Genomic DNA, 15246 nt, shown 5'->3' with positions numbered 1-15246 from the left:
ATTAAGGAATGCAAGAAAGTCAACAGAATAGCGATATAAACAAACTTCGCTTGCATAGTTGGCGTTGTCCCTATATCTTACAGCCTGCTTACCACTGAAATATACTTACCAGATAAAAGGTGAGATTAGATTGTCCAAACAGCTTCACTTAAAATCTCATTATTTCTCTTTTCGTAACTGACCATGAAACAATTGTGCAGCAGCAATTGTGAAAACTTGAAAGACTTTGAGTTGCAATTTGTCCTTGATATGCAGCTAAAATCTGCTGACTCAGTAGTTCTTCAGTCTTAAAACTTTGTTAGAAAGCAATCTGTTCCAAGAATCTCATGCTGATGATCAGTTTCTTGTTTATATATTTTTATTTTTAAGTATAAGGAAAACCTGAGGATTCTTGGTGGTCCTTGGATAATTTCAAGATGACAAGAACATAACCTGAGTTCATTGTAGCCCAGGTCTTAAGAAGTATGAGAAAAGGCAGAACAATGAAATATGGTCACTTCAAACAGGATTGATTTGACTTTTCTATTTTTAAGAAGTCCCTTGTGGTTTTTTTCCTCTGTTAAGATAAACATTGTTTCATTTATACAAATACACACAATTTATTCTTGGCTTTACTTTCTTCTGTCTTATTAAGACTGAATGATTGCATGTGGTGTGGTTACTGCTACATCCTTTGCTATCTGAAAGTAAAGATAAATCTTCAGTTGCTGTATTGGTGCTGTGTGAGGTGATAAACAATGGGCAGTAGCTGGTCTTACTGCCAATGCTCTGGCTGTATGTTACTGATTATTTAGATGTAGGTTTTCTTGTTCTGTTCTAATCCCTTACATGTTGTGAGCTCTTTGCTCATCACTTTTCCTTTGTCTCCACTGGAATGAAATTGTTTATTTGAAAAGATCCAGAGTTGCTTAGAAGAAAACAGAAGCCCTGATATACCTACATGTGATGTTAACAGGAAATCTCACTGTTCCTCAAATGCAAAGATTGGTTTCTTTTACCTTGTTAGAGGATTTAAAAGTAGTATCTGGAGGTAAAATACATTGTGGCCTTTACTAGGAAGTGAAATAAGCAGCATGTGTGAGCTGTGTGCCTCCCAACCCAGGCAGAACTTCACCATGTACCAGCTGTGTTCCTGCATCTAGATGGACTGTGTCATGCTCTCTTGACTTTCCTGGGCTCATCCTGTTCACTTTCTTACTCTGACAGAAGTGCAATTATACAGTTGAGTAACAAAGATGTTCACTTATCTCTGCTTTATTAACTGTGTAGGATCCCTATGCTGACCTTATGGCTACCCTACATTTAAAGTATGACAGAAATGGTGAAATCAAACACAGGTTTGTAAAAAAAAAAAAACACAAAACAACAACAACAACAACAAAAAAAAAACCAAACAAACAAAAAAAAACCACCCACCCCCACACACAAAAAACACCCAAAAAACAAAACAACAAAACAAAAACAAACAAACAAAACCCACCAAAACAAAACAACCCCAAGAAACTTACTAACAAGAAGCACAAGTATCTCAACAAAACAGTGAACTCTTAAATGCATTTCTTTCCATTTTAATTTCCCTCTAGAGTGTTCTTGGAGCATAGCTCACAGCCTGCTGCAAATTCCAGTCATTACTTAAGCAAAGACCACACTAACTTTTGTTTACAACTTCCCCTCCCTCCCAAACTTACAGTCTCAGATGACCGTTTCAGTCAGGTCATCTTTCCCCTTCTCTACTGGTGAAAGACCCTTTCATTTCACAGCTTGTAGTCCCCTTTTGCCAGGAAAGTTTCTGGGCAGCCTCGCTGACTGAGAGAAGTGCCCTGCTGAGTGACTTGCTGTTCAGTTGCATTATTCTGGAGTTGGGCATGAAAAAAATGGCTTGCTTAGATAATAATGACTTCTTTATCTACAGAAGCTACCCAATGAATGGGTAATTATCAAGGTTTACTGACAATCTACGGTTAGTCTTTTGTTACCATTCCTTGTTCATTCACTCCAACTGCTTCCTGCCTTCCCCATGGTGTTTTTTATCTCTGGTTCAAATGGAATCCAGGGTCTGACACAAATACAAGCCCCAGTGTCAAACAGACCTTATGTATAATACTTTGCATGGACAGTTGCCCCAACAAGGGACAGTAGCTCAAGAAGCAAGAGGATTAACACTTCTGGTTGTAAAAGGTCTACAGGTTACTTACATTGCTGCTGCTGTTTCCACCTTTAAAGAAATGCATGTGTAAGTTCTGTAAGCTGCATATGTTATGTCTTATGTTAATATAATTATATTATTAGCCATCAGTCACCTGGAACAGGGAACATGGATGACCAAGTGAAACTGAAAAAGACTTTCTGCTGTAGCAATTAGTGGCATTTAGATAATATCACTATGAATTACTTTCAAAGCCATTGTCACACTTTGCTTTTTGACAACTTAATTAGAGGTCAAGACCTTACTTGTGGTAAAGTTAATGAACATAGCATCTTTTGGCATGGCCTCTGGGGTGCTGCCTTAGTGGAGTGCAGTGCAACAGAGGTCAGCTTGGAATGCCACTGGTCCTGTGTATGTACCATGGGCAGACTTGGAAAGGTACAGGGAAGAGCAGGAGCCACATCGGTTGAAAGTGGCCTGGGAGGCAGCAGCTTCTGGCATCTGCTAAGCTCTGAATGTCCTGGGAACTGCTGCCACAGATTGGAATAAGCTGCTGATAAATTCAACAGCATCCTGCCCCTCTGTGAGGAAGATTTCCACTCCCACCACACAAGTTTGCTACTGATGAACACAATCTCTAAATTGGGGATGAAGGGCAGGGAAAGGTGTAGGCTGCTTACTCACATATTGATGACTCCTAGGTTATTGTGTTTTCAGGTAAGCCATTCTTTTGAGAAAAGCCATCATCTATTGTTTTATCTTTGAGGGATGTTTTGTCTAGGGAATGCATTCCCTACAATAGGATTGTTCTTGTTTTTAAGGCTCTCTTGGGAAATCCAGCACATGCAGACTTTCATGGATGACCTTGTGATACAGTGGTGTTCAGTGTCTTTGCCATGTGACTGTTTGTGACGCCAGTCTTTAAGTATTCCTTTCCTTTTCAGACAGTGAGTTGCTGAGTTTGAAATTATCAGGAATTTCAATTTGCTACTCAGCTTTCCTGCAGTTCTGATTTCAGAGGAGATAACATAACTCTGTCTCCAGTAGGCTTGCAACAATGCAAGGTCACTTAAATCATCTCCTGTAGGCTGCATGCCAAAGATAAAGAAACAAAGTTGTTGCCCAGTTAATGTTTGCTCAGGTCTTTGCACATGGAAAACACTGTGTACAAGCGCTAAATAGAACTGTCACCTCTTGTTACATGTTGTTATTTCTTGCATGACATTTACTGGTAATCTCCAAGGCAACTGAAGCTTAATACCCTGATGTGGTGGTGATGAAAAAAGAAGAGGTACCTTTTTAAAACATATTTTAATTCTTGAGCTTCTGTTCTGGAATGAAAAAAGTTCATTTTGTGACAGAAAAAACAACATGTAAAACAGGTAGTGCAAGCTTTAACTATTAAAAAAATAGATTTTGATGTTAAGGTTCCTCTTTGGACTCAACACCGTCTGTCAACTCGTCAACAAACTGTGTGAGATTCCAATGACGAAGGATTTTTGGTGGGCAGTTTCAGCCCCAAGAGTATGGTATCTACTTTATTAGTATCTTGTAACCATAGAATTATCTTTAGGTTTGTGGAGGAAATAACCTGTGCATAGAGGAAGCTTAGAGAAGAGACACAGTCCACAGCTGTCAGTAACTGCTGTCAAAGCAGGTCTGTGGATGATGGAGCTGGAGCTTTGAGAGTTCAGCCTGTCTTAATGGTGATGGTTGAAGGTATTGTGAGCACTTAACATTTGGTTTGACTGTCATGGCCTTTTAAATCACTAGTCAAAAACTGAAGGTGTAAATCAAGTGGATCAGTTCTCTCTTGCCCTATACCTCGCTCCTTTATCTTTGACCAGACAGTGACCTGTGCAGGAGTGGCTTTCCATCCTAAGCGTGGCTAGCACCTCCCTACCAACTTATTTTTGAGTTACTGAATGTTCAAATATGGGGAAACACTTAACTGTGACCAGAGAGACCCTTCTGACTGGGACCATACAGCACAGTTTCCTATCTGAAAAACTAAAATTGATACTGAAGAGTGATGTTAAATTTCAGTCAGGAATTTCAACGCAGCTCTGCTTAGCCACTGGATGTTTGGATTTTGGCTTACCATCCATACAGCTATCACGGTATTGTATTTATGTCCTTGCTTCAGCATGAGAAGCAATCATAGCAGTGAGGGTTTATTAGGTAGGGATAGTGGGTTATCTGATCCCTGCATAATTATACTACTGTCAATAGGAAAATATTTACTATTTTTAGCCATGATTGAAAATTTCATATCCAAATACTTGCACTTCTTGAGCTTTGATAAATTTTACTTTGTCTCTTCATATGTAGTGCCCATTATCACTACCTAAACCAAACAGTATACAAATACGATGGTGGTTTTTTTTAAGAAAACACACACAAAACCAGCACACAAAAACCACACACAGAGGAAAAAACACCCAACCAACCAATCAACCAAAACAAAACACAAAAACACACCCACAAAACCAAAACAACAAAAGCACAAAGAAAAAAAATAACCCCAAACCTGAAGAAGTACTGAGCGGAGTACTGATTCTGTTATACAAAGCTGAAGTGTGTGTTTCATCAGCTGAGTTTTGCATGTGTTCACAAACCATTGTTATTAAAGAATGTTAATTGTTTGAAGGAAGGCTGTTGGTAAATGTTTGGCATGTGGCCTACAGAAGAGGGGGGGTTGTAGTAAAAGAAACCCTATGCGTGAAATCTTTTCCAGGATGAGATTGTTCCAAATTCATTACATGCATGTGTTTACCTTTACACACAGCTGCTCCAGTTCTTTACTTTCTTGCTCCATGTGTGTATAGCATGATATGTCATGCTGTACTGCTCTTTTGGCTAACTTGCATATTTGTAACACTCATTACACAAAAGAAGCAAGAAACTAAAAACTTTAGCTTTATTGCTGATGAAAAGGACCTGCTTAGCTGCTCAAGTCTGGTTTTATTGCTCTGGTGCTATACTGAAGAGATTTTTCCTGAAGACTCTACTGCTACTCTGTGTTAACCTCCAGTTTGATGTGCCCTACATATGTTTGCTCAGAATGATAGATATCTAGGCTTCTCTGACATAAAATGAGACATTCATTTTTTTCTATTTGAAAGAGTTGTAGTAACAGGACTGAAACTTCCCAAGGACTGTTTGGTGAATGATGCTGTGCTGCTTGCATGAAATATGGAAACTGAGTTGGTGGGTGTAGATAAAAGCAAGGGGAGAGTGCTGAGGAGGCTTGTGATAGAGGAGGCAGGATGTGGCACTGGGACAGCTGAAGAAGGGGCCTTACAGAAATGTTTTTGCAGCCTGGATAAGGGGGATGTGGTGGTTTGTGGGGTTGTGGTGGAGGAAGCTTGATGCAGCGCGTTTATGAAGTGAAGGTGTCCGGTTATGCTGGCTAGCTCAGTTCTCCCAGTACTCTCAGCAGAAGAGGGCATCTCTCCTGCTTGTTTTCCAGGAGAAACAAATGCTGGTGCTGCCTGATAAATAGCAGTTTCAGGTGGCTTTTACTCTTAACAATATTCGTTATATCTAGGAGTACCCATGTTTGGATCATCCCAGCAGAAGTTACCTCCCAAGTCTTCAGTGCATATTTGCTGATAAGTGTGACTTGTGGAGTCAAAAACAGGCTACTATCACAAGAGATCCTGCTCCAGCAGGGGGATTGGACTGGATGATCTTTTGAGGTCCCTTCCAATCCCTAACATTCTGTGATTCTGTAATTGTGTGTAATGCAACAGTCTCTGTCTCTGTTCAGAGATCTACATTTTCTGATCAGCTCTGGGCAGCAGCCGCTGTGCAATTTTTTATTACAGAAGGCACTGTGAGAGCACTTTTGACTTAAATGCCTCCTACTTGCTTGCCAAGTCCTGGGTATGGTGGTGTTCCGGATGTCATATGTACTCTCTTTCCTTCTAGATGTTTGGGGTTTTTTTGTTTTTTTTTTTTTTTTGTTTTTTGGGGTTTTTTTTAATCTGAAGAGGCTGAATAGTAGGGCTACAATTCCTTATTGGAATGGATGTTTTTGAGAGTCCATTGCAGGAAATATATTTTATTACCTGTACCTTTAACTTCTGGAATGCATTGTACAATGCTGCTGTTTTGAACACAGTGGGGAAGAAAACATGAGTTCAATCCTATCAGAGGAACACTTGAACAACAATTGATGCCAGCATAGTTGTTTTTTCTGTGTGGACAGATTTATCCCTAATTTAATTTTGAAAATAAAATGAGGTCTGTCAATAGATTTCTAAAACTTGCATTACACTTAAATATATATAATTTTGAGAGCACTTGAATATGAAATGCTCTTTTTATCTACAATAACGACATATTTATTGATGCCGTAGAATGGAATCTTTATTGCTTTAATGAAAAGATGTGTAACTTTCGTATGAGCAATACAACATGATGGCTTTTAAGCATCTTAAGTAGAACACAGCTATTTTAGTTTATAAATTAGCATAACTGCTGCACAATGATGAATGGACACTGCATGTATCCTTTGTTTTCCAGGAGCAAAGCAAAATTGCTGGTACAGTAGTGTTAAAAATGTTATAGCATCAGTAATGAAATCTGAAAACACGCAATTGGAAGAACTAGTGTAAACAAATTAGGTATGTGGCAGTCTCCAAAATTATTTGTTCCTTTAACAACTCTGAGTCACAGTGCTGAAAAGAAGAGACAGTAATTAGGTATAGAACTGAAAACAGGAACCTAAAACTACTCCAAATACAGATATTCCTGTCCTAGCTTTCAGCTTCCACCACTTTCCTCTAAGTAGGAGAAAGGATTAGCAGCTTTGTGTGAAAAATAAGGACATGCACACTGATAGCCTTTCCTTGACACTGAGATGAATCTGATAGAATTCAGTGTTTTCAGGGTCCCTGTGAGACACTGTTAAATGGTTCGTCAAAGTTCAGTTCTGTGTAGTATGAGGCAATCTGTTCAGCTGGACAGACAAGTAGGAAGCATTTTTTAAAATGAGCCATCCTTAAATCTTCAGTTGTGCTTGTGTGTGAGTGTGGTGTGTTTTTCTTACAAAAACAGGTATGGTTGAAAAATACAGCAAAGATCAATTAAAATCTCTGTTGTTGTAAGAGGTTAATATAATATATCATAAAATGTTTTACTGTTAGTATGAACATGGCATGATTCTACAACATCAGAAGCACTTTAACAGCACTCCAGGCCTGGTTCAATATCTGTATTTCTCCGAGGTACAGCTTTCATGCTAGATAAATACTGAGGGGTAATTTGGGACCCAGCTGTGTTAGTTTCCCTTGGGTCTGGGAAGTTAATGATGGTGTAATTATGGACAGGAATATAGTTATCACAGCAGCTTCTCCAAGGATAACTTGATCTCAGTTGTTTCTTAAATTTGGTGGTTGGCATTAGTGTGCCTGTTTGCTTATAACAGAATACTGGATGTTGGATTGTATATGAATAATGTTTCAGTTTAATAGCTGAATATTGAAGGAATATTCAGGAAACTGTTTCTTGAAGTCACAGGCAATTTTGTGACAAAAAGCTGAATGCTCTTTTGAAAATTGCTCTGCCAAGGATTTTCAGCAGTCCTTAATCTTAACATCTTCCTGTAGTTTATTCTGTTTTATGTTTTGGAAGTACCCTATTAATTAAAGGTAATGAGAAAAACCTTAAATTAGGTTTATACTTCTTTTTCTGAGTATGGGCTAGTATTGGGTTAGACATATGGATGTATGTGGGTTGTGTGTAGATTATCATGCTACCTGACATCTCTTCCTCTTTCTTTCAAGATTTAAAACAAACAAACGAAAAAAGCGCAGGAGATAGGTGGTACGAATGTTTTACAGCCATCTTGGTGATTTGTGGGTAAGGGTGATTCATCCAATATAGGATATTTAAATATCTTATATGACTGAATAATTAAAAAAACCCACAGAAACAGTACAAACTCCAAAACAAAGGGCATGATATACTGTCAAACAGAGTTAACTTTAAAGGATTTTATTTACAAGTAAGATAATTTTTTAACATCTGCTTTTAATATTAGGCTCCCTTTAAAAGCATGAAAATCCCCCATTGAAGAACAAGTTTTGTTTTAGGTAGAGCCTGCTCCTTGGCTGGCCACTCATTTTCATGGAGTTTAAATATTGCTAGGGGAAACAAGTATTTTTCCTGATGTAGTTAATGCTCTGAAGTCTACAGAGCTTTACTCCAGTGCAATAACAAATATAACCTTGTTAATCTCCATTTACCCACCGATCATACCACTGCCATAACAGGCTGCAATTGCCCTTTGCCTTCTGCATGCCACCTCCTTTGACAAAGCTGTCACTTATACCCTTGATTCCAGGTGCTGCCCTTTCAACTCCTCCAGTTCTCCTGCTCAAACTGCATGCTCCCTAATGTAGTGGGGGTTTTTGTTTGTTTTTTCAATAACTAGTTACCTGGAATAATTTCCTCCTGCTCTGGTTTCCAGGGTGTGCACAGCCTGTGGAGTTAGTTAATATCAGCACATACCTTGTACACTTTTCCTCACAAGTCCTGGCAGAGAAACATCAAATATTTTGTTCAGCAAGGGGCAAAAAAGTCCATGATAAGCATCAAGACAAAGTGTTTTTTTTAAGCTGAGTATTTTTCAAGGAGTGTATTCATATGAATTTATTTATTGCCAAAGTTGTGCAGAAATCAAATGCAAGTAAATAGGCAGTCATGCTGGAGATGAGCTGACTGATGTCCAAGCGAAAGCCATAGTGTGTTGAAGATAACTCTTCTGACACTATTCCGAATGCAGCTTTCCATTGCACCAGATTGCTCCTCGTGAAGATGGAACCCTGTTGTTGGTCCAGACTAGAAGGCAAAGATGCAACTTTTGCTCCTCTTCCAGAGCTTATTTTACTGTGGTCACATGGGATACAGAAGGTTAATTGTTCTCTGTTTTCTTAGTGTCTTGCTAGATCCAGCTTGGAGGTCTGGTATTGCAAATATGCCATGTCCAGAGAGTTCAGAAGGACTTGTCATATGAGGAAGTTGTGTCACAGTATCACAGTATGTTTGGGATTGGAAGGGATCTCAAAAGATCATCTAGTCCAATCCCCCTGCTGGAGCAGGAACGCCTAGGTGAAGTCGCACAGGAACATGTAGAGGCGGGTTTTGAATGTCTCCAGCAAAGGAGACTCCACAACCCCCCTGGGCAGCCTGTTCCAGTGCTCTGTCATCCTCACTGAGAAGAAGTTTTTTCTTAAATTTAAGAGGAACCTCTTGTGTTCCAGCTTGATCCCATTACCCCTTGTCCTGTCATTGTTTGCCACCGAGAAGAGCCTGGCTCCATCCTGGTGACACTCACCCTTTATATATTTATAAACATTAATAAGGTCACCCCTCAGTCTCCTCTTCTCCAAACTAAAGAGACCCAGCTCCCTCAGCCTTTCTTCATAAGGGAGGTGCTCCACTCCCTTAATCATCTTGGTTGCCCTACGCTGGACCCTCTCCAGCAGTTCCCTGTCCTTGTTGAACTGAGGGGCCCAGAACTGGACACAATATTCTAGATGGGGTCTCACCAGGGCAGAGTAGAGGGGAAGGAGGACCTCTCTCGATCTACTAACCACCCCCCTTGTAATACACCTGAGGATGTCATTGGCCTTCCTGGCCACAAGGGCACAGTGCTGGCTCATGGTCATCCTGTTGTCCACCAGGACCCCCAGGTCCCTTTCCCCTACACTGCTCTCTAATATGTAATTTCCCAACCTATACTGGAACCTGGGGTTGTTCCTGCCCAGATGCAGGACTCTACACTTTCCCTTGTTAAATTTCATCAGGTTATTCCCCGCCCAACTCTCCAGCCTGTCCAGGTCTCTGGATGGCAGCACAGCCTTCTGGCGTGTCAGCCACTCCTTCCAGCTTAGTGTCATCAGCAAACTTGCTGATAGTACACTCAATTGCCTCGTCCAAATCGTTAATGAATATATTGAATAATATCGGCCCCAGTACTGACCCCTGAGGCACTCCACTAGATACTGGCCTGCAACTAGACTCCACACCATTGACTATCGCTCTCTGGCTTCTCTCCTTAAGCCAGTTTGCAACCCACCTCACTACTCTATTGTCTAGACCACACCTCAACTTAGCTGTGGGGATGCTGTGGGAGACTGTGTCAAAGGCTTTACTGAAGTCAAGGTAGACCACATCCACCACTCTGCCCTCATCCATCCACCTTGTTACATTCTCATAAAAGGCGATGAGGTTGGTCAAGCATGACTTAGCCTTGGTAAAGCCATGCTGACTGCCCCTAATAACCCTCTCATCCTTGATATGCCTTGAGATGGCACCAAGGATTAGCTGTTCCATTACTTTCCCAGGGACAGAGGTGAGGCTGACCAGTCTATAATTACCTGGGTCCTCCCTCTTGCCCTTTTTGAAGACTAGAGTGACATTTACTTTCCTCCAATCCTCGGGCACCTCTTCCATTTCCCAAGACTTGTCAAAGATGATGGAGAGCAGTCCAGCAATGACTTCAGCCAGCTCCCTCAGCACCTGCTGATGCATCCCATCTGGACCCATGGATTTATGGATGTCCAGACTATTTAACTGCTCCCTAACCCAGTCCTCATCAACTAAAGCAAACTCCTCCATTGACCTGGCTTCATCCAGAGTCTCAGGGGTACAGGGCTCCCCAGGACAGCCTCCGGCAGAGTAGACAGAAACAAAGAAGGCATTCAGTAATTCTGCCTTCTCTGTATCTTCTGCCACCAGGGCACCCACCCCATTCCTCAGTGGGCCTACATTGCCTCTGGTATTAGTTTTATCTGCTATGTATTTGAAAAAGTTCTTTTTGCTGTCCTTGACCCCTCTCCAGCTGTAATTCTAAGGAGGCCTTGGCTATCCTAGCTGCCTTCCTACATCCTCTAACAGCAGCCTTATATTCCTCTCAAGTGGCCAGCCCCTGCTTCCATGACCTGTAAACTCTCCTCTTCTGCTTGAGCATACCCAACAGACCCCTACTCAACCACACAGACCTCCTGACTCCCTTCCTTGACTTCCTGTGTGTGGGGATGCTCTGATCCTGAGCGTGGAAGAAGCAATTTCTGAATGCCACCCAGCTATCTTGGGCCCCTTTTCCTTCAAGCTGTCTTGCTCATGAGATTTCCCCCAGCAATTGCTTGAAAAGGCCAAAGTTAGCCCTGCTAAAGTCCAGGGTTGCAATTCTACTTGCTATTCTGTTCCTACCACACAAGATCCTGAACTCTACCATTTCATGGTCACTGCAACCCAGGCAGCCCTCAACCTTTACTGCTTCGACCATACCCTCCTTGTTAGTGAGGATGAGATCCAGCAGTGCACCTCTCCTAGTCGGCTCCTCCACCATCTGCATGAGGAAGTTCTCATCAATGCACTGGAGGAACCTCCTGGACTGTGGCTGGCTGGCTGAATGGTCCTTCCAGCAAACATCAGGGAAGTTAAAATCCCCCACAACAACCAGGGCCTGAGACTGTGAGGCCACTCTCAGCTGCCCATAGAAGGCCTCATCAACTTCCTCAGCCTGATCTGGTTGCCTGTAATAGATACCTACAACAGTATCACCCAGTGTCCTTTTACTGATTCAGCTGATGAGAAGGAGCAAAAAGAGTTAGTGCGTTAAGTCTGGAAATATGTAAATGTTTGTTGGTCATCTTGTCTTTCAGCAATACTAGGGATGTGCCATCTATCTGAGTGGTTGATTTGTTTATTTTAAAGACAAACATGGGATAAAAAGCTCAATAAAGCTGGGAAAAGCCTTAAATTTGGAAAGTTTTGGCTGGCTTGTGCTGTTAGGGTGGGGTGTGAATCAGCTGAGGCACCTCATTGCTTATCCACATGAGGTATGTGATGAAGGTCCGATGGGGCCAGTGCAGTTCCAAAATAGAAACCAGGACTAGACAAATGAAGGAGAACATTTTTTTTTTTTTGTAATGCAGTAAGAACAAATGGATTTTTTTCCTGCACTACTCTTCCACAATTTCCACGTTAGAGGTCATCTCTGGTGATTGCTTGGGCCCTGGCTTGAGCCATTGAGTCCTAGTGAACCTGTGCTGCACAGCTTGCAAATTCCTTTTATGCAGCTTTCACTGTGCCATTTCTTTGGGTTGGGCTTTTGTTTCAGTTTTCAATGGTGATAAATGTTTGCAGGATCATTCAGGGGAGCCTGTGCACAGTACTTGTACTATTATAATAATATTTTTCTCTTTTTCTTTTACTGCAGACCAATGAGTGGAATAAGAACGATGATCGGCTGCTGCAGGCAGTGGAAAATGGGGATCCTGAGAAAGTGGCTTCATTGCTGGGTAAAAAGGGAGCCAGTGCCACCAAACAAGACAGTGAGGGCAAAACTGCGTAAGTGCAACTTAAACTTCTGATTTAAGCACGAGAGAGGGGAAAAAACAGTCTTGGGTGTGCATGACACTTAGGTGAGTTAAGAACCAGAGACCATCCTGAAAATGAAGTTTTCTTTTTTATCTGAAGCATTAGACATTCTGGGAAGCTTCTTTCTGGTAGTCTATATTTGTAATTTTACATTTAAAATGCCATTTCAGAATCACAAATCCATTGAGGAAAATTGAAGCTGGATTGCTGGGTAGATTTGGGCCATTTTAGGACAGGGTATTTTGAGACACGGGAATTTCAATGGCACACTGCAGATTGCATAGTCCAAAAGGCATTAATCTTTGGGGCTATTTTTTCCCATGGGCATTAGTTTAATGACACAGTAATGAAGATAAATTTTCTTTCTAATGGGTTAGTTTGAACTGAAACTATGATGATTGAGTTTTAAAACCTTGCAGATGCTAATGATTCGTGCAACCGTTCCTTGTTTTGATTTCACGCAATGAAAGTTGTGTGTTAACAAGATTCCTCTTGCAGTCTCAGTGTACTTCATATACAGGATTTTCTTCTTGTATTCTTTCTTTTGTTTTCTTGTGAATTGTGAAAGATAAAAGAATCCAGTAAGAAAATTACAGCCAAGAGATAGCTTTCCTTAAACTTTCTTTTGTATGGCAGAGAAAGATTATTAAATGGATAAATGAGAAATAGGCATCCTGTGACAGAACCAAAGCCTTCATAAAATTCTGGATAGATACGAAGAAAGGAGAACAGTTTCTAGTCTTGGGGGAGGCAGCACAAGGCAGTTTATACCAAATAAGTTCTAATGAATTACTTCTGGGTTACATTTTTTGAGTGAAGCTCTGCTTCTTGGTCTGTTTTAGTTTCCTTCATCTGCTCTATTTCTGCTGTGCATCTGAGGAAACCGAATGATGGCAGTGACTCATAATGACCTGCAACTTCTTCCAGTGGAAGTTCAAGTCCTCTAATTATTTCAAGTGTGCTTTCTCTATACTTTAATATGTTTTTAATTTTAAAAAGTTACATACACGCATTTTTTTCTTTTGAAGATAATCGAAGCATGGTTTCCATTCAATCTTCTGAATTACAACTATGTTTAGCATCTCATGTTTTCACAGTCAACATAATGTCAGATTCAGATTTTAAGCTGCACTGTATTCAGAGTAACACCTAGCTTGCAGGTTTGATACATAGTTTGATACTATGAATTTTTCTAGGAAACCAGCCAAGACTGGTGTGCACAAGCCTCTCAACTCTAAGAAATTGGATTGTTGTAAGTGTAGGGGTCTAATGCAATAATTTTCAGCTTTACAGGGATACAAAACAAAATTCCCCCCTTTTCTTCCTTATTTGCAACTACAAAGTTGATGACCATATATTTGAATTAAGGATGTTGTTACTAATAATGCAGATACAAGTACTTTTTTTAATTGTTTGGAACAAATGTGAATTAATGCTATGGAGATCTTTACTTTTACTTGTTCCATATGCTCATTTAATTGTTGTTTACCTTTTTATTTATCTCTGTGTAGTGGTTTAAAAGCAACCTTGAGAGAGAACAAAGAAAAATAGTATTGCTGTGATACAGAACTACAGGATGTCAACTCTTATTCATTTTCCAATGCTTTTAGAAACTTAGCAAACCTGCTCAGGTTATTTCTGTCTCAGTTTTGAACGATAGAGACTGACAGGTGTGGAACCAATTGACATTGATCTGGAGAGACATAGCTACCAAAGAGTCTTTTGACCCAGAAATGTTCTCCTGTATGGCTTACTAATAATAGGCAGTGCCTTATTTGCATTTTTCCCACTTTGGAGTCTTTTTTTAGTGTGTGGAAAGTCAAGTAGAGCCATTATTTCTGTTTAGGTAGGCCTGTTTCTCCTGTGTTTGCAGTGTGATGCCAGGGCTTCATGCCTTATGGTCATTCTGGGTGCCTGACACAGCTGTTTTCCCCTGTCTCAGAAGTTCTGCTCAGAGGCGCAGACCCTCCCGCAGTCCTGCACTGAGGTCTGCTGGTGTTCCGCAGAAGCGTCGTGCTGGTCTGTCAGCCACCTCGTCTGGAACATGGGAGACTCTCATGCTGGGAAAGAGCTATCTGGAGAGGTCTTCTGGGGACAAATGGCCAGTGTCATGTTCAGATTTCACTGGCTGCATTTTAGAAAGTGGTCTGCAGTGCCATGTGAAAAAGGAGCTCTTCGGATGAGTGGTCTATTGATCCCTGTGGGTATATATTGATGCATTTGTTTACATAATTAGGCTGAAGGTGGCTGACTAGAAGAACATGATGGATTCAGTTATGTAACAATTTGTATAATGTAATTACGGACTTTGGATTGTGCTTGAAACCAAAATAGGAGAAACAATTACATGTTGCAGTATAGGTTTGTTAGGCCTGTCCTTGTCTATTCCATTAAGGTGTGACATTTATCTTTTTCATTCTTTTTGTTAATAACGCTTCAAACAAACTCTTGATACTGCCTGTATCTTTATATGAAGCATAGTAATGTAGTACGTTATTTTAAACTGAAGGTGGAGAGGACTCTAATTTTTCATGCTTAAAGGGGTACTTCGAAGTTTTTCTTTTATAACCAAATAGCTTCTTAATACAAAATCCTTAAATTGAAAGGAACAGAGACCAGAAGCCAGGATTTTCTGTGTTTGTCCTATTGATTACTGTATGCATCATTCCACTGAGTCCTGCTATAATGTGCTCCAGCTCTGG

At 40.6% G+C, this 15246-nt stretch overlaps 1 protein-coding gene across 5 annotated transcripts in view; it reads left to right on the top strand.

Annotated features, from left to right (window-relative positions):
* RAI14 (retinoic acid induced 14) overlaps positions 1-15246 on the top strand; it is an 89061-nt gene that overhangs the window by 43235 nt on the left and 30580 nt on the right. For all 5 annotated transcript variants that reach the window (XM_080362224.1, XM_080362221.1, XM_080362223.1 and 2 more), the window contains one exon: positions 12384-12514. In XM_080362224.1, coding sequence (XP_080218350.1) covers positions 12384-12514 — 131 coding nt within the window. The remainder of the gene's footprint in view (positions 1-12383; positions 12515-15246) is intronic.

The sequence above is a fragment of the Nesoenas mayeri genome, assembly GCF_963082525.1.
Source record: "Nesoenas mayeri genome assembly, chromosome: Z".
Classification (NCBI taxonomy): domain Eukaryota; kingdom Metazoa; phylum Chordata; class Aves; order Columbiformes; family Columbidae; genus Nesoenas; species Nesoenas mayeri.
The sequence above is the reverse complement of the archived record's forward strand: the minus strand, read 5'-3'. Positions and strand labels throughout refer to the sequence as shown.